Consider the following 22460-nt stretch of genomic DNA (forward strand, 5'->3'; position numbering starts at 1 on the left):
TGAAGAAGAGTCATACGGACTCGAAACGTTAACTCTGTCTTTCTCTCCACAGATGCTGTCAGACCTACTGAGTTTTTCCAACAATGTTTGTTTCAAATTTCCAGTATCCGCAGTATTTTGCTTCCATGAAATATGATGGGCTGGTACCTGTATTAATTAAAACAAATCACAAAATTTACACTAATTTCATTGTGGCAGATTGACACCAATGGCAGAGGTTTTCCCTACTGATGTCATTAACTCACTTCAAATTATAATAAGTATGAAAGTGTAGAAAATTGGGCTGTCGGGGTTGTCCAATAGTTCACAAATCTTTAAGTTTTACATATGTATCCCCCAAATAAAGCACAATGTTGCTGTAAAAGTTTTCATGTTACTCTTGTCATTTACAAATTAATCCTTACCTGATTCTGATAGAGGAGGAACAGATGGTAGTTTAATGGCGCTGGTTGATGACTTGTCATTAATTACGTCTGCAGGTACTTTGTGTACTCTCTTCTTTTTCTTTAATTACAGAAAGATTAGCAACAGTTACCCATGTTTTTAAACCAGTTTAAAAACTGCCCAAGGGATATAGACACTGCTGTTCGAAATGGGACAGAGCTGCTCACATGTAAAATAATTATTATTTCATAACTAATTATTGTATAGTCTTTAAATACCATTTCAGGCCTACTTTAAAAAAAAACATTGTTTTTTGAACCACCTAGCCATTCTGAACTCATTTCAGTAATTTCAGTGATGTTGCCTAAGGAACAGATTCATTTATTGGCCATGAACCTTACAGCATTGGGCATATCACCCTACAGTTACAATGGTGCAGCAAAGCAGCTGTTTCATGGATGCCGACTGAACAAGTATTTTGTTGCTTTCCGTTAAAACTAATAACTTCCACGTAGTCACCCAAAGTCTAATTCCAATCAGCCACCTCCCTCCATCTCCCCACCCCATTGAAATAAATATGTTTGCAATAAGCAAGATAATAAAACAGTGGGCGATTGATAAAACAAGTCATAATTACGGTCACCACAGCATCTGTTACATTGTTGCTGTGCAGGCTACCAAATCAAGCATTATCATCAAGCTAGAACAAATATATTCCAAGCTATAATCTTATTCAATTCCCAGTTATATTACTGGATGCAAGAAAGAACGTGCCACAGGCCTCTTCCAGAAAACTTAGGACAAGTCAGTAAGACACACATGGGATCGTCGCTTGGATGCAGAACAGGTCATATATTGTGTGCATAGTTTCAGTTTTTACACCACTGATGTGTAATTGAGTTATCATTGGTATAGACTATATATAGAATATAGACTATATCTTGAATTGCATTCGACCACAATCTGCAAACCTCATGGCTCGGCATATAACCTACTCTACCATTACCATCAAACCGGGGGATCAGCCCTGGTTCAATGAAGAGTGCAGGAGGGCACGCCAGAGCAAAACCAGGCACACCTAAAAATGAGGTATCAACCTGGTGAAGCTACAACACAGAACTGGCCACTGGGACACGATTTCCTGGGCATCCATATCACCACTACAAGGGTACCTACAAGCGAGATATGAAGATGGTGGACATGGACACTGACAATTGGGAGACAGTTGCTGACGGCTGCAACCTCTGGAGGCTGATTTCTTCGAAGAGCATTGGGAGAGGTGAGCAAAAATGAAAAACTAAGCTGACTGAGAAGAGGGACCAGAGAAAACAGATGCCTGCGAATCCTGCACTTTCTCAGCCCAATGTCTTCCTCTGCAGCAAATGTGGCAGAGACGGCCATGCCAGAGTGGGGCTCCTGAACCACACAGATGATGCTTAACGTAGAGGTGAGCACCACAATGCAAACCATAGAATTATGAGATGGAAGGCTGCCATTTTGATTGTGATTACAACACTCAAGTCAGTTAAGTTCTACTTTTGAGATATAGGAAAATCATCAATGCTTAGCTTAGAGCCCAACAAAACAATTCTCAGGCATCTTGTGCCCAGAAACTTCACAGACTCCCTAATGCTAGCTAAACTTTCAAATCTTCTCCATCTACCACCTAGAAAAGCAAGCGCAGCTGATGCACGGGAACAGTGCCAACTGCAAGTTCCCCTCCAAGGCACACACCATCCTGACTTGGAACTATATCACTGTTCCTAGGACAAAATCCTGGAACTCCCTCCCTAACTGCTCTGTGAGTATACCTTGACCTCAGATTGCAGCAGTTCAAGGAGGCAGCTCACCACCACCTTCTCAAGGGCAATTAGGGAGAGGTCTTACCAATGACAATCACATCCCATGAATGAATAAGAAAAGGTTTCATATTTATGACTTGACTAGTCAAATTGTGTAGAGTTGGTTTTCCCTACTCCAAATTGAATGCTTCACTTTTGCTTAGCACCCTGCAGCTGAGATAATTAACTGATTAAATATCGCTTATTGAAGGGAGTGAGTTTGGATAACATCCTATCAGTTTATCAGTTTAAATGTAGTGCCTTTGGTTTAGAAATCAAGTGCTTCAGTTGCACCTGAATTCTTAAATACATGTTTTTTTAAATTTTCTGTACAACAAGCTCCTTTACCTGCAAAGTCTTCTTTACTTTGGCTCGCTGAAGATGAGAAGAAATTGTAGGCAAAGAATCATCCTGCAGCTTACTACTGGACAATTTCACGTCACCATTCTGATAATGCTCCGATACTCTAAAATGAAACAGAAAACGATTAAGCAATGACAGTAGAATGGAAATATTTGTTGATGGTATTACCTAGAAAGGCTATAAACGTCAGGCATAAAAGTGCTATCTTTTACACGAGTAAGGGGAATTATGATGGTAAAATCCACCATGTACTGTTGTAATGATTTATACAAACCAGGAAGCTGTCACATTCAATCCTGAGACTGTGCTTGTCTGAGTGGCATTCTGGCAATACACTTGGTTACAATGTACCTCGGTGTCTCTGGCTAAGAAGGAAGAAACGATGGCCAGCATCCTTTCTCCAATTGGTATGTATTAGCTCTAAAGGAATTGCATTGCTTGTAGTTGTTGGTAAGGATGAGATCAGCCAGCAAATGATGCCCTGCCCATGGTTAATTAATCCATTCACCCTGTCCAGGCTCATATCGCAGTTCACAAAAGGAATGACAATAGTTCAACAATACCACTATGGCTGTGGTAACGGTTAAAAATACATTAAAATGTTTATATGAATCACAGTAGTCCACATCATAATGTAGCAAAGTCTAGTCAAATTACAGCATGAAAAAGGAACTTGCATCACATCAGTCTGGACTGGTTTCAGACCTGGGTCCTAAAGCTGAAAGGGCATGATTCAATTCTCTGCACTAAAAAGCCCTCAAAATTTTCTGAATTTTAGGAGAGCCATTGAAAATTGCTTTCTATAATGGTTATTAAAAAATTCATAATCAATTAAAATATAAGCATTATTGCATTTGACATTAATAACCAACAGAGACTACAATATTTAAAATAATTCATTTGTTAGGTTTGCATCTTGTGATATCATTGAGTGTGGATATCATGCTGGCTATTTGTAGGCATTTTTATCCCATTGTTTTCAGATCTGAAACTGTTCAGTTGGAATCAAAGTCACATGTGCTACAGTCTAACCTATAGCTCATTTCCTATTTTATTGAACTTCAACTGATTCAGATATACGCTCAGATTATTGAGCTGAGAATTTAGATTATTACTGTCATAGACCTTATCAACGTATTTGGAGATAATGCTTCTTTCACAACATTGTTATACCAGTGGCCTTATTGTGAATACAAAAGTCAAGGTTCAGGTTCAGTTAAAAGGTAATATTGGGCAGAAGTACTAAGTCACTTTCAAAACTCAGAGAGTCAGGCTTCCTCCATGGAGAGATTGGCAACTCTCCTGGAGAGGGGCTTCCAGCAGAACAACCAGCTTCTCCTGGGGATAAGTTTGGGCCTGCAAGCCCTCACAGTGCCAGTGGCCACAGCTGGTCATTGCCTGTGTGGGAGATGGTTTGGGCACCAAGTGTCCCAGCTCAGTGCCCATCCATCTACGATGAGCAGGGAGGCCCGAAGCAACCTCACGTCGGCGCAGCAGCTGCCTGTCGTCTCTGCGGGCTCCTCTTAGGGCGCTCTGGATGAGGGCAGCAGCTCCTCCGCCCCTCTGCCAGTGACCATCGCATCCGTTGAGGCTGCGATGACTGGGGAGATGCCAGCTGTGGAAATGGCCACTCCCTCCCTGGCGGGGCCAGCACAGGCTCCACGGGCCAGAAGGCGTCCGCCAAGGTCATCGAGGCCAACAGGACAGCAGACTGACTCAGAAGCCACTCCGAGCAATGGGGCGGCACCCAGACGTAACACCCGTAAACATAAGCATAAGGCACCTTAGGCACACCACGGGTTTCTCACTGGTGCTTTTGTGTTGGCCCTAGATTAGGGAATTTTTATTTTTTGATGTTGGAACAACATTTGGAATTAATTTTGTTGCACCATATGATAGATCAAAATAAAATCCACATGTGTTACCATGGCTGAGTGTGGCTCCTTTGTGCTGCATTTGTATGTTTCACATACAATATCATGAGTGTTTGAGTGGACATTGAGGTTTATGTACAAAGCCCTTAGTTGCAGCTGATGAAGTGGCAGATGTAGCACTTAAGTGCCACGTATGGATGCACCAGGCAATGCTGGTCCTCCAGATCCATTTGAGTGGAGCTAGCTGAAGGTTCATTGGATTAAAGCCTCCCGGGTGTCCCTGCCTCCTTGGTGTAGTTCCGGGTCAGCGTTCAGCCCCACAACATTGATTCCTCATCCAGCGAAACACTGCTGGAATCATCATGTGCAGCTGCATCCACTGCGTCAAGGTCTTCATTGTCCACTGCATCCCCCCTTTCCAGCGCAAGATTGTGCAGAGCACAGCATGCTACCACTATCACAGAGACACAATCTGGGGGGTACTGTAGTGCACCCGCTGCGCGGTCCAGGATTCGGAAACGCATCTTAAGACTGATGGTTCTCTCCACCGCAGCTCTTGTGGAGCTGTGGCTCCAATTGTAGCGCTGCTCAGCTTCTGTTCTTGGATGGTGCAGAGGCGTCATGAGCCACCTTCTGAGGTGATAGCCCTGTTCACACAGCAGCCATCCATCAAGCCGAGCCAGAGCACTGAAGAGCCCCGGCACCTGGGAGTGTCTGGGATGTAGGCGTCGTGGGAGCTGCCTGGATACCTTGCACAGACTTGTAGAATCTGCATCCTGTGATTACACAATATCTGCACGTTCATGGAGTGGAAGCCCTTCCTGTTGATGAAGGCACTGGGCTCACCTGCTGGCCACATATGTACAGTCTATAGCACCCTGGATTCGGGGGAAGCCAGCAATGGCCGCGAAGCCTCTGGCTCACTGTGCCTGACTTGCCTAGTCGCAGCGGAAGTGGATGAAGGTCAATGCACACCTGAAAAGAACGTCTGTGCCCCGCTTGACACAAGTGTGGACAGCTGATTGGGAGACACTGCAAAGAACACCCACTCAGCCCTGGAAGGAGCCAGAGGCATAGAAGTTGAGGGCAGCTGTGAGCTTCAGAGCCACTGGCATGGGGTGTCCACCCACACAGTTAGGAGAGATCTCAGGGCCAATCATATGACAGATATAGTTGACTGTCTCCCTCGACAGTCGGAGCCTCCTTCGGCACTGCACCTCAGTCATATTGAGGTAGCTGCTTCTCCGCCTGTATACCCTGGCAGCAGGACAGTGGCGTCTTCTGCAGCCCCTTCCACCTTGAACTACCTCTTGGCCCAGCGCCCCTTGGGCCTGCGCCTGTGCTCCCAAAGGTGGTTCCCCTGGAGGCTGATTATCCACTCCTGGCCTCCTCCTTATTCAAGCCCTCCCTTCCTCCTCAGAGGAGCTGCCTCTAGTGGAGATATCAGAACCCATATCCATGCTAAAGGGAGGCCTCCGGAAAGCTACAGGCCTGATAAAGATTACTGACTGCAGAGTGCTGAGCTGAAGGTTCAAAATACACTGAAAGCTGCTGGAATTCGTTCTGAACTGCTACAGATCGCACAGGCAAGTTTAAAACACTTTCTGCAATAAATACTTCACAGAACAGATTGACGACCCCACTGAGCCCTCATATCCCGCCCGTGGATGAGTTTTGTTAAAAAGTCGCTTACCTGCCTGCCCGTTGCGCCCGTGCGCCGAGCCGAAGATCGCCACGGACGCCTGAGAATCGGCATCGATTGTCGAGTTAAGGGCCTTAACTAGCCCCTTAATTAATGGCAGGCATGCGTCGTACTTCATGGCACGCCTGCCTAATGAAATATTGCGATGGCGTGCGGTGACGTCGCGATGCTTGCCCGACGTCACCACGCGTCATTTTAGGTGCCCCGCACGTCACCCTGAAAATTCTGCCCCAGGTGTCTGTACAAAGACCACTGTTTTTCATGATATATATTAATGATTTGGACTTGGGTATATGGGACACAATTCCAAGGTTTGAAGATGAAACAAAGCTTGGAAGTGCAATAAACAGTGAGAAGGATGGTGACAGATTTCAGGAGGACACAGAAAAGCTAGTAGTATTGATGGGCACATAGCAGATGAAATTTAACATAAAGAAGTGCAAAGTGATTCATTTTGATAGAAAGAAAGAGGAGAGGCAATGTAAGATAAAGGATACAATTCTAAAGGGGTACAGAACAGAGGGACCTGTGGGTATATGTGGTAGGACAGGTTGAAGTAGCAGTTAAAAACACATGCTGGATTTTGAGCTTTATAAATAGAGACATAAAGTATAAAACCAAGGAAGTTACGAAGAACCTTTATAAAGCACTGTTTCAGCCACAACTAGAATACTGTGTCCAATTCTGGGCATCACACTTTAGAAAGGATATGAAGTCATAACAGAAGGTGCTGAAAAGATGAGGGACTTCAGTTATGTGGATAGATTGGAGAAGCTGGGATTTGTTCTTCTTAGAGCAGAGAAGGTTGAGAGAAGATATAATAGAGGTGTCCAAAATCATGAGAGGTCTGGCCAGAGTAGATTGGAGGAAACTGTTCCCATTGGCAGAAAGATCAACAGCCAGATGATGAAAGATGGGCATATTCTAAAACATCTCTATGCAGAACTTGCAGATGCTTTAATGCTGCTAGATAACAGGCCACAGTGGAGGGCTGTGCTGCATTAAGGAGCCAGTAAAGGCAAAGAGGTGGCTGAAGGAGAGGAAAGAGCAAAGTTTACAAATTTCAAGTGTCAGTACCAAATGCATTTCATCATCTGACCTCATGATTTATACATGTGGCAAGGAATGTTGTTGAGAATGTGATTTTTCAGCTGTACACGATGTCGCAGCATGGCAAAGTGCCTAAAAAAATTTGGTACATGCACCATGACTTTCAAGACAGATAGCTGTGACTTATATTATTAAACTCTTTTCAGGAATGGGAGGGTCATCTAATCTACTGAAACTAAGCACATAATCAATGTCTTCAGAATGATACTTGACAGTGTTAGCATGCACTAATTGTACTCTTAACATCCTCAAACTGTAATAAAACTACAGTTTAGGGCTTAATGCTGGCTTAATTCACTAACACCTTACTGACAACAGTCATATCAAAAAGTGCTGTAACTACTGTTGTACTTTTGGGACTCTGGAGGTTGTAAATAAACTGCACAACAGTCACTTTCCAAGTTGCGAGCCAAAGTCTGGAAGCAGAGCAGAATTAATATCCTGCAATTGCTTCCTGAACTATTTGTTCATTGCTTCCTCTGAAAGTTATTAAATATTTTCTCGGAAATTAACCATTGTTTTTAATCTTTGGGCTTCTTTGCCTGCCTGTTAGTTGGCTGACAGCTCAGATACCAATGGAGTAAAATTCATCAGGTCAAAAATGTTAACAAAATCTGGCCCCTGCAATCCCCCACCACAACACTCCTCTTCAGGATCCACGGCCAGGGTTTTACATTTGGCATGCGGGCATGCACCTGACACGCCCAAGCATAATATGATGCGCGATGACGTTGGGCGTGTGTCCCAACATCGCACACTCGCGCGATATTTCGTTTCGGCGGGTGCACGCTGGAGTTGGCTGCGTACCCGCCGATAATTGAAAGGCCTATTAAGGCCATTAACAATTAAGTAATTAATTTGAAATTTAACGGTTGGCGGGCAGGCGAAAAGGCCAAGCGGCCTTTACATTGTTTAGGAAACCTCATCCACAAGCGGGATGAGGTTTCCTAAAGATAATACACATTACATAAAAGCTTTATTTTGAAATTAAAAACATCTCCCATCTCATGTGACACTGTCATGTTTTATTTAATTTTATTGTGTTTATTAACTTTTTTAAAAAGCGCTTCAGTGCCTCAGGGAGGTTGAAGTGCTCTTTCGTGAAATCACGTAGCAGAGACAATCGTGGGCTCTGGTCAGCTTCCCGACCCCCCCACCGCCAGCTCCCGCTGAGCCCGCTCGACGAGGGAAAAATTCTGGCCCATATTTTGTACTCAAGCTGACTTGTTATCTAAAATTACTGATGGGTAGAATTTCAGCCCTCAATCTTACTTTGCGATTCATAAACAAGAAATTATAAGATTTTTACAAGTCTGATAATGTTAATACCAAACTGAACTTATAATATACTAATTTAGTTTTCATTTGTGGAAACAGAATTTATATTTAGGAGCTGTCTCAAATGCTACAGGACTAATATAACTTGTTAAACAGCAAAATGTGAATTTTGGAGCTGTTATGACACAGCAGTTGGTAAAGGCTGAGTTGTTTAAATCCTAGAGGGAAACTTGAACAACTGTCATAACCTATATTTTCAATTGGTATGTTTGAGATGCAGTTCTGAATTCGGGAATAAAACCATCAAGCCTGAAGAGGTTTTTTTTAAACATAAAACTAAATTAAACATTTATTCATTTAACAAGAAATTAAACACATACACATGCCTACAAATTACTACCATAATAACTTTTAAACAAATCCACAAATTAATCACTCCCAGGTAAATCTTCACCAAGGCAACAATAACCCATAGAATTTAAACAGATACCAGGCAAAGCACATTTGACCTTACAAATTCAAATTGAGGTTCCTTGTAATTTGGTTCCTTTGCAGACAATTGTAGCCTTACAGGGTGGTTAGATCTTAAATGCCTCAAACTCATACACACAAACTCCTTTCTATTTACACTTAGCTTACCCTTTGAATGTAAATTTTCCATTGTATTACTAGGTTTTTAAAATTTTACCTCTCCTAACAATAATTCTTTCATTCCACCAATTTTATTAGTAATATAAACACACATTGCTTGGCATTTCCCAGCTGGGTGCAAGATTTTACCCATTCTTTTGAATGGTTTATTCAACAAATGCAAATTGCACTTTACCTTTTAACTTACGTTTATCTAATTAACGTCTTAAACTACTATACATCAAAGCACCCAGACTAGCTGGCATTAATCCAATTAAGCCACACACAGACACACATGCACAGACACACACCCTACCACAAGTCAAATTTAAAAATAATTTCTAATAACATTAAAGACATTAATATCTCTTCATGACAGGAGCTCTTGTATAATATAAAATAATGGATGCTGATAGATGATACTGCTTTGGAATGAATCATTTTCATTTTGGCTACCCTATATCACAATCAAATAATGCTAGGTGAGTTATAACATGGTTAGCTGCAAAATAAAACTCCCAAAACACTAGCCCAACAATGTCCCTAAGTACCGAACTCAGACAACCACAACCATCATGTGTTAAAGAGCCTCTTTCATCTGTTCTTGTGTCCTCTCATGTTAAATGTACAAAGCCAATCACAAATGACTATTGGTGAAATCAGCTTTGCGTACTTACTACAAAGGTGGAGCTGGATAAATGGCTCCATTGCAGCTGTTTAAGCTTCGTGGACCTGGAGAACTGGAAAAGTTTGCTTCTTGTTTGGTGAATTTAACAAATTTAGTGGATTGCTTTTTTGCACCAATCACACCTCCAACTCAATGTTTAAGAGAGTTTAGGCTAAATCTTAAATAAAACCAGAAAATGCTGGAAATAGCAGGCCAGGCAGCATCTGTTCAGAGAGAAAAACAAAGTTAACATTCCGCTTTTCAAATAGGCCAAATTTTCCAGTTTTCAAGCTTCATGGGAAAAGAAGATAAGGGGATTATAGAGGGGAGACAAAACTAGAGAGGAGTGGAAACTTGATTTTGTTTTCATGTTTTAATGGCTTAGATTTTTTCTGCAAGAAAATCTGACTGTGCCAGAAATCTGCTTTTTGTGCATAACTGGTGTCTCCTTTTGTGCACTGCAATCTAATTTATTTTGTTTATGGAACCTCACAATCTTTGTGCATGGGGGTGCTTGAATTCTCAGTGCATTAGGCAACCCATTAGTTTGTTTCAATAGTATCCAGTCTCCTGCTCCAAATAACTGGATGTTCCTTCCATAAAACTTCTCAGTGAGATTGCCAATTTTGTGCCAAGACAGTTATGTGCTTTGGGTACCAAATCCACTAGGCATTGTTTTGTACTCATAGCCAGAGATTGTGCTGCACTCGAGTCCCAGAGGTGAAACATATGGCAATAGTTAGATTGCCTTGTAATATTTTTCTTTCACGTGAAATAGCAATTACCATTTGTACTGGAAAACTCAAATTATGAATGTTACTACAGAACTCAGTCAAAGGAAACAAAAATACTTGCTGAAATCATTCTATTAATTGGAATGCAAACAATTCCCATTAGTGGTAGTTTAGGATTGGCTTCAAACATTTCCAATTACATCAATGGAACTCTATTCCTTACAATATGATACTTAGTCATAAAGGTTCAGCTGTTTATTACTGTGCATCAAAGGGCAAACCTTGTCAGATGATACAATTTCAAGGAATACTGGAGGACTGTGAGAGGAGGAAAGAGCAATTTTTACACTATTTGGACAGGGTGTGTTCGGAGCACATTATTTGCCATATCTAATCTTTCTAGTTTATGATAGTAAAAGGGGAGATCCATATAGAATTGAAATGTGCTAGTACAGCCAATCAAGTTCCCTGGCATCATAACTTTCACCTGAATGTTTTCCACGTTTCCGAATTAGACTTACTCAAATAATATAAGATAAAAACAAGAATAAAAACAGAAAATACTGGAAATACTCAGCAGGTCTAACAGCGTCTATGTAGAGAGAAACAGACTTAATGTTCAGGTCTAGGACCTATCATCAGGAAGTTCTGTAGAAAGATGATTGACCTGAAATATTAACTCCATTTCTCACTCCGCAGATATTGCCAGACCTGCTGAGTATTTCCAGCATTTTCTATTTTTAATTTTAGATTTCAGCATCTGCAGTATTTTGCTGTTGTATTAAGATAAAAAGTTATTTGAAATTTGTAGTATATACTGTAATTAACTTTTTAACCCATTTCAAGTTCTTATAGCAGTAATCCAATGACTTCCATTTAGCAATGAGACCCTTCAAAAACAACAGAAGGCTTTTCTTATATAAAAGCAAAAAACTGTGGATGCTGGAAATCCAAAACAAAAATACCTGGAAAAACTCAGCAGGTCTGGCAGCATCTGCGGATAGGAGCACAGTTAATGTTTCGAGTCTGAATGACCCTTCAACAGAACTAAGTAAAAATAGAAGAGAGGTGAAATATAAGCTGGTTTAAGGGGTGGGGGGGTGGGACAAGAAGAGCTGGATACAGGACCAGTGATAGGTGGAGATAACCAAAAGATGTCACAGATAAAAGGAGAAAGAGGTGTTGAAGGTGGTGATATTATCTAAAGGAATGTGCTAATTAAGGGTAGAAAGCAGGACGAGCAAGGTACAGATAGCCCTAGTGGGGGTGGGGTGGGGGGAAGGGATCGAAATAGGCTAAAAGGTAGAGATAAACCAATGGATGGAAATACACTTCAAAATAATGGAAATAGGTGGGAAAAGAAAAATCTATATAAATCATTGGAAAAAGCAAAAAGGAGGGGGAAAATCGGAAAGGGGTGGGGATGGAGCAGAGAGTTCATGATCTAAAATTGTTGAACTCAATATTCAGTCCGGAAGGCTGTAAAGTGCCTAGTCGGAAGATGAGGTGCTGTTCCTTCAGTTTGCGTTGAAATTCACTGGAACAATGCAGCAAGTCAAGGACAGACATGAGGGCATGAGAGCAGGCTGGAGTGTTGAAATGACAAGTGACAGGGAGGTCTGGGTAATACTTGCGGACAGACCGAAGGTGTTCTGCAAAGCGGTCACCCAGTCTGCGTTTGGTCTCTCCAATGTAGAGGAAACCACATTGGGAGCAACGAATGCAGTAGACTAAGTTAAGGGAAGTGCAAGTGAAATACTGCTTCACTTGAAAGGAGCGTTTGGGCCCTTGGACGGTGAGGAGAGGGGAAATAAAGGGGCAGGTGTTGCATCTTCTGCGGTTGTATGGGAAGGTGCTGTGGGAGGGGGTTGAGGTGTAGGGAGTGATGGAGGAGTGGACCAGGGTGTCCCGGAGGGAACGATCCCTGCGGAATGCCGCCAGGTGGGGTGAAGGGAAGATGTGTTTGGTGGTGGCATCATGCTGGAGTTGGCGGAAATGGCGGAGGATGATCCTTTGAATGCGGAGGCTGGTGGGGTGATAAGTGAGGACAAGGGGGACCCTATCATGTTTCTGGGAAGGAGAAGAAGGTGTGAGGGCGGATGCGTGGGAGATGGGCCGGACACGGTTGAGGGCCCTGTCAACCACCATGGGTGGAAAACCTCGGTTAAGGAAGAACGAGGACATGTCAGAGGAACGGTTTTTGAAAGTGGCAGCATCAGAACAGATGCGACGGAGGCAAAGGAATTGAGAGAACGGGATGGAGTCCTTACAGGAAGCGGGGTGTGAGGAGCTGTAGTCGAGGTAGCTGTGGAATTCGGTAGGCTTGTAATGGATATTGATGGACAGACTATCACCAGAAATTGAGACAGAGAGGTCAAGGAAGGGAAAGGAAGTGTCAGAGATGGACCATGTGAAAATGATGGAGGGGTGGAGATTGGAAGCAAAATTAATACATTTTTCCAGGTCCCGACGAGAGCATGAAGCAGCACCGAAGTAATCATTGATGTACCGGAGAAAGAGTTGTGGGAGGGGGCCGGAGTAGGACTGGAACAAGGAGTGTTCCACATACCCCATAAAGAGACAGGCATAGCTGGGGCCCATGCGGGTACCCATAGCCACACCTTTTATTTGGAGGAAGTGAGAGGAGTTTAAGGAGAAATTGTTCAGTGTGAGAACAAGTTCAGCCAGACGGAGGAGAGTAGTGGTGGATGGGGATTGTTCGGACCTCTGTTCGAGGAAGAAGCGGACAGCCATCAGACCATCCCGGTGGGGGATGGAGGTGTAGAGGGATTGAGCGTCCATGGTGAAGAGGAGGCGGTTGGGGCCAGGGAATTGGAAATTGTTGATATGGTGTAGGGTGTCAGAAGAATCACGGATGTAGGTGGGAAGGGACTGGACAAGGGGAGAGAGAATGGAGTCAAGATAGCAAGAAATGAGTTCCGTGGGGCAGGAACAGGCTGAACATTGAACGTTCAGTGCTCAGCAAAGGCCCTAGTTTCATACCCTTACGCCCTCATCTCAATGAATTTTGGGCTCAGCACGATGCTGAACTCTTCTTCCGCCGCCTTCGTCTCCGTGCACACTTCTTTGGGCAGGAGTCCTCTCGCCGTTCAACGGATCCTTTTACCCACCTCCAATATTCTCCCTCCACCTGGACCCCTCTCTCTGGATTCTTACCTTCTTTTGATCTTTTCATTGAGAACTGTCGGCGTGACATTAATCGTCTCAATTTCTCTGCTCCTCTCACCCACTCTAACCTGTCTCTCTCTGAACTTACTGTACTCCGTTCTCTCAGGTCCAGCCCTGACATTGTCATCAAACCCGCTGACAAGGGTGGTGCTGTTGTTGTCTGGCGCACTGATCTCCACCTCACAGAGGCTGAGCGTCAACTCGTAGACACTTCCTCCTATCTCTCCCTGGACCATGACCCCACCACTGAACGTCAAGCCATTGTTTCCAGGACTGTTACTGACCTCATCTCCTCTGGAGATCTTCCTTCCACAGCTTCCAACCTGATAGTCTCCCAACCTCGGACGGCCCGCTTCTACCTCCTACCCAAAATCCACAAACAGGACTGTCCCGGCAGACCGATTGTGTCAGCCTGTTCCTGCCCCGCGGAACTCATTTCTTGCTATCTTGACTCCATTCTCTCTCCCCTTGTCCAGTCCCTTCCCACCTACATCCGTGATTCCTCTGACACCCTACATCATATCAACAATTTACAGTTCCCTGGCCCCAACCGCCTCCTCTTCACCATGGACGTCCAATCCCTCTACGCCTCCATCCCCCACCGGGATGGTCTGATGGTTCTCCGCTTCTTCCTCGAACAGAGGCCCGAACAATCCCCATCCACCGCTACTCTCCTCCGTCTGGCTGAACTTGTTCTCACACTGAACAATTTCTCCTTAAACTCCTCTCACTTCCTCCAAGTAAAAGGTGTGGCTATGGGTACCCGCATGGGCCCCAGCTATGCCTGTCTCTTTATGGGGTATGTGGAACACTCCTTGTTCCAGTCCTACTCCGGCCCCCTCCCACAACTCTTTCTCCGGTACATCGATGATTACTTCGGTGCTGCTTCATGCTCTTGTCTGGACCTGGAAAAATGTATTAATTTTGCTTCCAATTTCCACCCCTCCATCATTTTCACATGGTCCATCTCTGACACTTCCCTTCCCTTCCTTGACCTCTCTGTCTCAATTTCTGGTGATAGACTGTCCATCAATATCCATTACAAGCCTACCGAATCCCACAGCTACCTCGACTACAGCTCCTCACACCCCGCTTCCTGTAAGGACTCCATCCCAGTCTCTCAATTCCTTCGCCTCCGTCGCATCTGTTCTGATGCTGCCACTTTCAAAAACAGCTCCTCTGACATGTCCTCGTTCTTCCTTAATCGAGGTTTTCCACCCATGGTGGTTGACAGGGCCCTCAACCGTGTCCAGCCCATCTCCCGCGCATCCGCCCTCACACCTTCTTCTCCTTCCCAGAAACATGATAGGGTCCCCCTTGACCTCACTTATCATCCCACCAGCCTCCGCATTCAAAGGATCATCCTTCGCCATTTCCGCCAACTCCAGCATGATGCCACCACCAAACACATCTTCCCTTCACCCCACCTGGCGGCATTCCGCAGGGATCGTTCCCTCCGGGACACCCTGGTCCACTCCTCCATCACTCCCTACACCTCAACCCCCTCCCACGGCACCTTCCCATGCAACCGCAAAAGGTGCAACACCTGCCCCTTTACTTCGCCTCTCCTCACCGTCCAAGAGCCCAAACGCTCCTTTCAAGTGAAGCAGCATTTCACTTGCACTTCCCTTAACTTAGTCTACTGCATTCGTTGCTCCCAATGTGGTTTCCTCTACATTGGAGAGACCAAACGCAGACTGGGTGACCGCTTTTCAGAACACCTTCGGTCTGTCCGCAAGTATTACCCAGACCTCCCTGTCACTTGCCATTTCAACACTCCAGCCTGCTCTCATGCCCACATGTCTGTCCTTGAGCTTCACTGGAACAATGCAGCAAGCCAACGCAAACTGGAGGAACAGCTCATCTTCCGACTAGGCACTTTACAGCCTTCTGGACTGAATATTGAGTTCAACAATTTTAGATCATGAACTCTCTCCTCCATCCACACCCCCTTTCCAATTTTCCCCCTCCTTTTTGCTTTTTCCAATAATTTATATAGATTTTTCTTTTCCCACCTACTTCCATTATTTTGAAGTATATTTCCATCCATTGTTTTACCTCTACCTTTTAGCCTATTTTGATCCCTTCCCCCCACCCCACCCCAATTAGGGCTATCTGTACCTTGCTCGTCCTGCTTTCTACCTTAATTAGCACATTCCTTTAGATAATATCACCACCTTCAACACCTCTTTCTCCTTTTGTCTGTGACATCTTTTGGTTATCTCCACCTATCACTGGCCCTCTATCCAGCTCTTCTTGTCCCACTCCCCCCTTAAACCAGCTTATATTTCACCTCTCTTCTATTTTTACTTAGTTCTGTTGAAGGGTCATTCGGACTCGAAACGTTAACTGTGCTCCTATCCGCAGATGCTGCCAGACCTGCTGAGTTTTTCCAGGTATTCTTATTTTTGAGAAGGCTTTTCTTTCCTTTTGGCAGAATTTGAAACTGCAACGAACCCGCTGTAAAGAAATTGCTTCAACTTTGCTATTTAACTTCCTTTCATCTTAAATTCAATTTAGGAATTATTCATTAATTTTAAAGGTGCATAAAGCACTCAGAATAATTATTTTGGGATTTTTACACTAATTCTGCTGTTCTAATCCATTACCGAACCTTGCCATTTTTATTCTCTTTCACCATTTAGGTGTCTCTATTCTACTTACATTAGCTTCTGATCTATGCAATGATCCCAGTTTTGGAGTGAGCAGAGAATTACAGTTGTAGACTCCCATGGTCATATGAATAAGGTATAGAAAACACTGGTGTTAACAGTTCAACTTCAAATACATCACTGCAAATCTGCCTCCTGCCCCACCTCTAACCAGCAGATAGTTAAGAATGTTCAAAACTCATCACATAAACATCGAACAAGTTAGCAAGCTCTATGTTACAGAATTTACCCCAGCCATTGACGTAACAAATAAGCACCATTAACTTTTCCATTTTTTTCTGAGTAGTGAATGTTTGCAAAAGAAGTGAACCACAGTATTAAGAATGAAACACTTTTACTTAATAGCAGCATCAAGCACTGGGTCAAAGCTCCCTCCCTGTTACCTTCCCAATTAGCCTAATTTCCAAACCTCAGAAGCAATCTCCTTAGTGTAAGTGCTTCCATTCCCCAAAATGTTATCCTTATAGTCTTGCTCATACCACTCACGTCCCTAAGATTGCATACCTAAGATTAGTGAGAGTGGGATGCCCTTAATGCAAATCATCTTCTCCCCTTCCTTTTGGTTAGTTTGCCATGCTATACACTATCTGCAGTTGAGGCGGCAGGAATGCAACTTGCTCCCAGCTGTCCACCAATGCTGATCTGACAATGATTGCTAAGAGGTGAGCAAGAGCAGCTCTGTGTGATTTTCCCTACTTGTAGGAAAAAATCTTGCCTCCATTCAGCGCCTTCCCACAAAAGGAACAGGACAGAATGGGAAGACAACAGATGAGGAATCAGGGGAACAAACCCACATCCGAATACTATAGTGCAATGCATCGAGATTTGAAGGAGCCATGCAACATCTCCCCCTGAAAGACGATTCATAATTTATACCTCAAGTTTGAGGAATCGAGCTTTGCTTGCTTTTAAACAAAGGCAATGGCTTATCAAAGCAATAAAAGTAATTATTTATCAGTTAGCAAGTCTATTTAAACAAATGTCTGGTTATATACAAAGAGACATATGATTTCAATAAACAGCCTAGCCTAAGTTTATTTATAAGTATAGGTCAGATAGTGTTTCTAGGTGATACAGAAACACAGTAGCTGGGCAAATGAACAGCACTAGAGAGTTTGAATTTGAGCATAGGAAGATATTGCATATTGGTGCAAAGAAAAACCTTACACTATGATCTAAAATGGCACTATTGTACTTGTCTGCATTCTTCATTATCAACAGAAATCAATTTATTGTGGCATTTAAAATAGGCAGTCAAGATCAAGTGTAGTCTTTAGACCAAGTGGGGTTAAAGGATGGGAAACATTTTAATCAGGGTACGTAATGCAGCTCCCATCTTAAAATCATAAATTCTGTTTTCATTTTAATGCAATTTGGAAGTAGAGTTGCAGCATTGGAGTTTTTCTGCAGCACAGAATGAAGAGCTGAGAGGGGTGAAATTGAGGTGCTACAATGCCATAGGAAATGCAATTAAAGCGTGACAAGTTTACATAGGCATTTCCAATATAAATTTCAAGAATGGAAGAGGCTGACCCAGGAAATGTAAAAAGAGAATTTTTTTATATATTGGAGATTTTTCTAATAAAGTAATTTATACGCTGAAGTTCTATATAGCAGTATCCTGTTTCTAAATTCAGGAATGGCATATATTTGCTGCGGAGCAACATTAAATACAAAGATATTTACTGAAAATTGGAAAAAGCATTTTCTGCATTCATATGGCTAATACCACACGGATAGCATCTGCCATCAGAATGGACTTTTTGGACTAAGATTGAAAAGTGAACACCAACTGTCCTCTAATTTGGAGATTTATTTTGAGACTACCCAAATTTTTCCACCTAGATAATCTAAAGAGACTTGCTCCCTGTCAGATGAGCCTGTTGGTCTCCAACTTACTGGACTAAATATTACAAAGAACTGATGCTCAGTTTGGGTTCCGCCAGGGTCACTCTGCTCCTGATCTCCTTACAGCCTCAGTCCAAACATAGACAAAAGAGCTGAATTCAAGAAATGAGGTAAGAGTGACTGCCCTTGACATCAAGGCAGCATTTGACTGAATGTGGCCTCAAGGAGCCCTGACAAAATTGAAGTCAATTGGAATCGGGAGAAAACGTTCCGTTGGTTGGAGTCATACCTAGCACAAAGTAAACTGATTGTGGTTGCTGGAGGTCAATCACCTCAGTCCCAGGACATCATTACATGAGTTCCACAGGGTAGTGTCCTAGGCCCAATCATCTTTAGCTGCTTCCTCCATGACTGTCCCTCCATATTGTCAGAAGTGGGGATGTTCACTGATGATTGCACAATGTTCAGTGCCATTTGCAACACCTCATATGAAAACAGTCAGTATTCATATGCAGCAAGACCTGGGCAACATTCAGGCTTGAGCTGAAAGGTGGCAAGTGACATTCACACCACTCAAGTGGCAAGAAATAACCATCGCCAATAACAGAGAGTCCAACCTCTCACCATCATATTCATTGGCATTACCATCGCTGAATCTCCCACTATCAACATCCTGGGGGCTACCACTGGCCTAAAATTGAACTGGACCAGCTATATAAATACTGTGGCTACAACAGCAGGTCAGAGGCTGGGAATTCTGGGGTGAGTGGCTCATTTCCTGGCTCCCGAAAACCTGTCCACCATCTACAAGGCACAAGTCAGGAGTGTGATGGAATACTCACCACTTGCCTGGATGAGTGCAGCTCCAACAACACTCAAGAAGCTCGACACCATCCAGGACAAAGCAGCCCGCTTGATTGGCACCCCACCCACAAACCTAAACATTCACTCCTCCACCAGTGCACAGTGGCAGCAGTGTATACTATGTACTAGATGCACTGCAGCAACTCACCCAGCCTCCTTCGACAGCAAATCCCAAACCAGCAACTTCTACCAATTAGAAGGACAAGGGCAGCAGACACATGGGAACACCACCATCTGCAAGTTCCCTCCAAGACACACACCATCCTGACTTGGAACTATATCGCCATTCCTTCACTGCCACTGGATCAAAATCCTGGAACTCCCTACCCAGCTTCAGAATTCCTAGCCTCTGACCTGCTCTTGTAGCCACAGTATTTATATAGTTGTGTACACCGTGGGTGTACCTACATCACATGGGCTGCAGCGGTTCAAGAAGGCAGCTCACCACCGCCACCTTCACAAGGGCAATTAGGGGTGGACAATAAATGCTGGCCTAGCCAGCGACACCCACATCCCATGACAGAAAAAAATAATTTTCATTAGCTAGTATCCAGTTATTTTCTAGTCATAGCATTCTGATTGGTACCACAGAGCTCCTGAGCAGCCAATTCATTTGAAGAATGATCCAAATAGAGACAGGGAGATGGTGGCAGTGGTAATGTCGTTGGACTAGGAATTCAGAGACCCAGGCTAATGCTCTGGTACATGGGTTCAAATCCCACCTTGGCAGCAGGGTGAATTTAAATTCAATTAATAAATCTGAGATATAAAGTTAGTGTCAGTGGTGGTGACCATGGCAACTATCACAGATTGTTGTAAAAACCCATCTTATTCACTAATGCCCTTTAGAGAAGGAAATTGCCATCCTTAACTGATTTGGCCTTTATGTGACTCCAGACCCACAGCAACGTAGTTGACTCTTAACTACCCTCTAAAATAGCTAGCAATTAGGGATGAGCAACAAATGCTGGCCTTGCCAATGATGCTCACATCCCATGAAAGAATAAAGACAGTTTGTGAACTCCAAATGAAGAGCAATTACAGCTGAAAATATATATATTTCCAAGTAAAAAATACCTCTTACATATGGATCATCTTGTTTTCTAAGTTACATGGAACAAAGTTAATCATTACATTACCTGCTACAATTAAACTAGAATAGTGATGCCTATCAAAGACATGTCTGAACCTGCCAATAGCACACAGAGAATTGACCTAGAGGTAATTGTTTGCAATAAGAAGTTCTTTCTCTCAATTTATCATGGCCATAACACCTTGCAAACAAACAAGAGCTTCTTAAAGAAAAAGGAATGAGCTCCTTACAAATCTTTAAATAAATCTTTCAATCAAACTTGCAAATATTAGTAAAAATATTCCAAGGATAAGAGAAAGTGGCTTATTTCCTGTTGAGCGATCCTGCAAATTATCAAGTTTCCCTGGTGGCTTTTAAAAGCTGGAAAAGTACATGCTTTGGTAGTCCTCACTGTAACCTATATTTTTGCCATAAATCTGCTTATACTTGTCTAAAGGTAGCTTGGCATTTTCTGGGCTAGGCCAAATTAGGTCCAGTGTACACGGACCCAAAAAGCCTCATGAATGGTTGAATTTCTTTGCAAGTGTTTCCTACACCTGTTTAGCCTTCTGGAAAGGGCTGTTAGATGGCTAATCCATCAGTTTTTTGCATGACCAAGTACCTGATGCACATGGTAAGGGTATAAAGTCATCCTGGAATTTCACATGATCCTAGGATTGTAGCTCAACCAAGTTATTTTTACTGGTAAGTGAATCCTGTTATAATTTATCTTTCTAAAACAATGAGATAATGCTCAGATCTGTGAATTCCCATGCTGGGTACTATAAATAAAAAGCCACTACTGAACAAAAGGGAATTGCTGAAATGTAACAACTGTGAGATGTGAAAAATAATTTCAATGCCTGTCTGGTATATTTAAAATTTCAAATTTCATTCAGTATCCTATTTGATAAAGGTACCCATCCAGACCTTTATTTTCATGGGTTGCATAAGGGTGGATAAGCCTCTGAGATAATTTATAAAGATTAGAGCTAAACTCTGATTGACATGCAAATATCTAAAGCTATCGATAAAATTGATTTTGTATGTTCTGATTGAGGATTTATCCACCAATAAAGCAATGGAGTTTTAAAAACAACCCTTTTCTAACCTCCAAGCCCACAAAATGCAAACAGGACAAACCAGTACATAAGAAATAAAAGTATAAATAGGACTGAGTCACCTGGTTCAGGGGCCACACATGCCCCTATGCTGGGCAACCCAGCTCTATAGAAATACCTCCTATAATAAAGAGGGAGCACCATTCTCAATGTGTTTGATGTCTATGTGCAAAATATCTGGCAAATTGTTATTGTTGCCTGGAATTATCCTCCAAAGTGCAAATGCAGAACCTAGAATCAAACTTGACATTTGCTATGATAGCCGAGTAAAGAGTGATTGTGACCACTGTTATGTCAAGTCATCTCACGTCTAAAACCATTATTTTGGCCCATTGCATGCTCCAACAAATTGTGCTATTATCCTGTCTTCTCAAATCATTTGCAAGCATTCTACTACACTTGCAAATTCCAGGTTTCCTCTTAAGTGTTTCAGCTCAGAATTGAACCGTTCATATCAATTAGTGTTTGCAATTACCATCAATCTATTATCTAACATCGGGGCAATCATTAATACTCTGAAGAGGAGTCATATGGACTTGAAAAGTTAACTCTGTTTCTCTCTCCACAGATGCTGCCAGACCTGCTGAGTTTTTCCAGCATTTTCTGTTTTTATTTTAGATTTCCAGCATCCGCAATATTTTGCTTTTATATTATTAATATCGGGGTGATCATTGTTTGGCAGGCACTCATACAATCCTGCTCAGACAAGATAAATATAGATGAGGAAGGCCAATTTGGTCCATTTAAGCTCTTCCATCCAGGAGAAACCTTATTGCCCCATCACAATAGATGTTTTAAATAATTCCAAGGCACTTGCTTCCATTACTTTACTGACAGTCCATTGATCATTCTTTGTATAATGTATTTTCTGACATTAGCCCTAAATATTGCCTTGCCCTAAATTGAACCTCTGTCCATTGCGCTACTGATACATTTCCACATGATATAATGTTCCACGTTTACCTTTTCTAAAACTAGATACTGCTTCATGACTCTTCTCTGAACTCGCGCTCAAATTTGAACGTTTCCCATGTAGGATTTCCAACAGTTCATTTTGTGTCACAAAATCTGTATTTCTTTTAAATGGGTTGCCCAATTATTTTCAAATTAA

The 22460-nt window shown here is 42.8% G+C and overlaps 1 protein-coding gene across 5 annotated transcripts in view; it reads right to left on the reverse strand.

The window, feature by feature from the left end:
• Positions 1 to 22460, reverse strand: part of zdhhc1 (zDHHC palmitoyltransferase 1) — a 76223-nt gene that overhangs the window by 10466 nt on the left and 43297 nt on the right. For 4 of the 5 annotated variants that reach the window (XM_078544169.1, XM_078544170.1, XM_078544171.1 and 1 more), the window contains 2 exons: positions 2574 to 2691; positions 405 to 504 (listed from right to left, as the gene is read on the reverse strand). In XM_078544169.1, the coding sequence (XP_078400295.1) occupies positions 405 to 504; positions 2574 to 2691 (218 nt within the window). The remainder of the gene's footprint in view (positions 1 to 404; positions 505 to 2573; positions 2692 to 22460) is intronic. The other variant, XM_078544174.1, reaches the window with a different exon arrangement.

The sequence above is a fragment of the Cetorhinus maximus genome, chromosome 6 (assembly GCF_964194155.1).
Source record: "Cetorhinus maximus chromosome 6, sCetMax3.hap1.1, whole genome shotgun sequence".
Classification (NCBI taxonomy): Eukaryota; Metazoa; Chordata; class Chondrichthyes; order Lamniformes; family Cetorhinidae; genus Cetorhinus; species Cetorhinus maximus.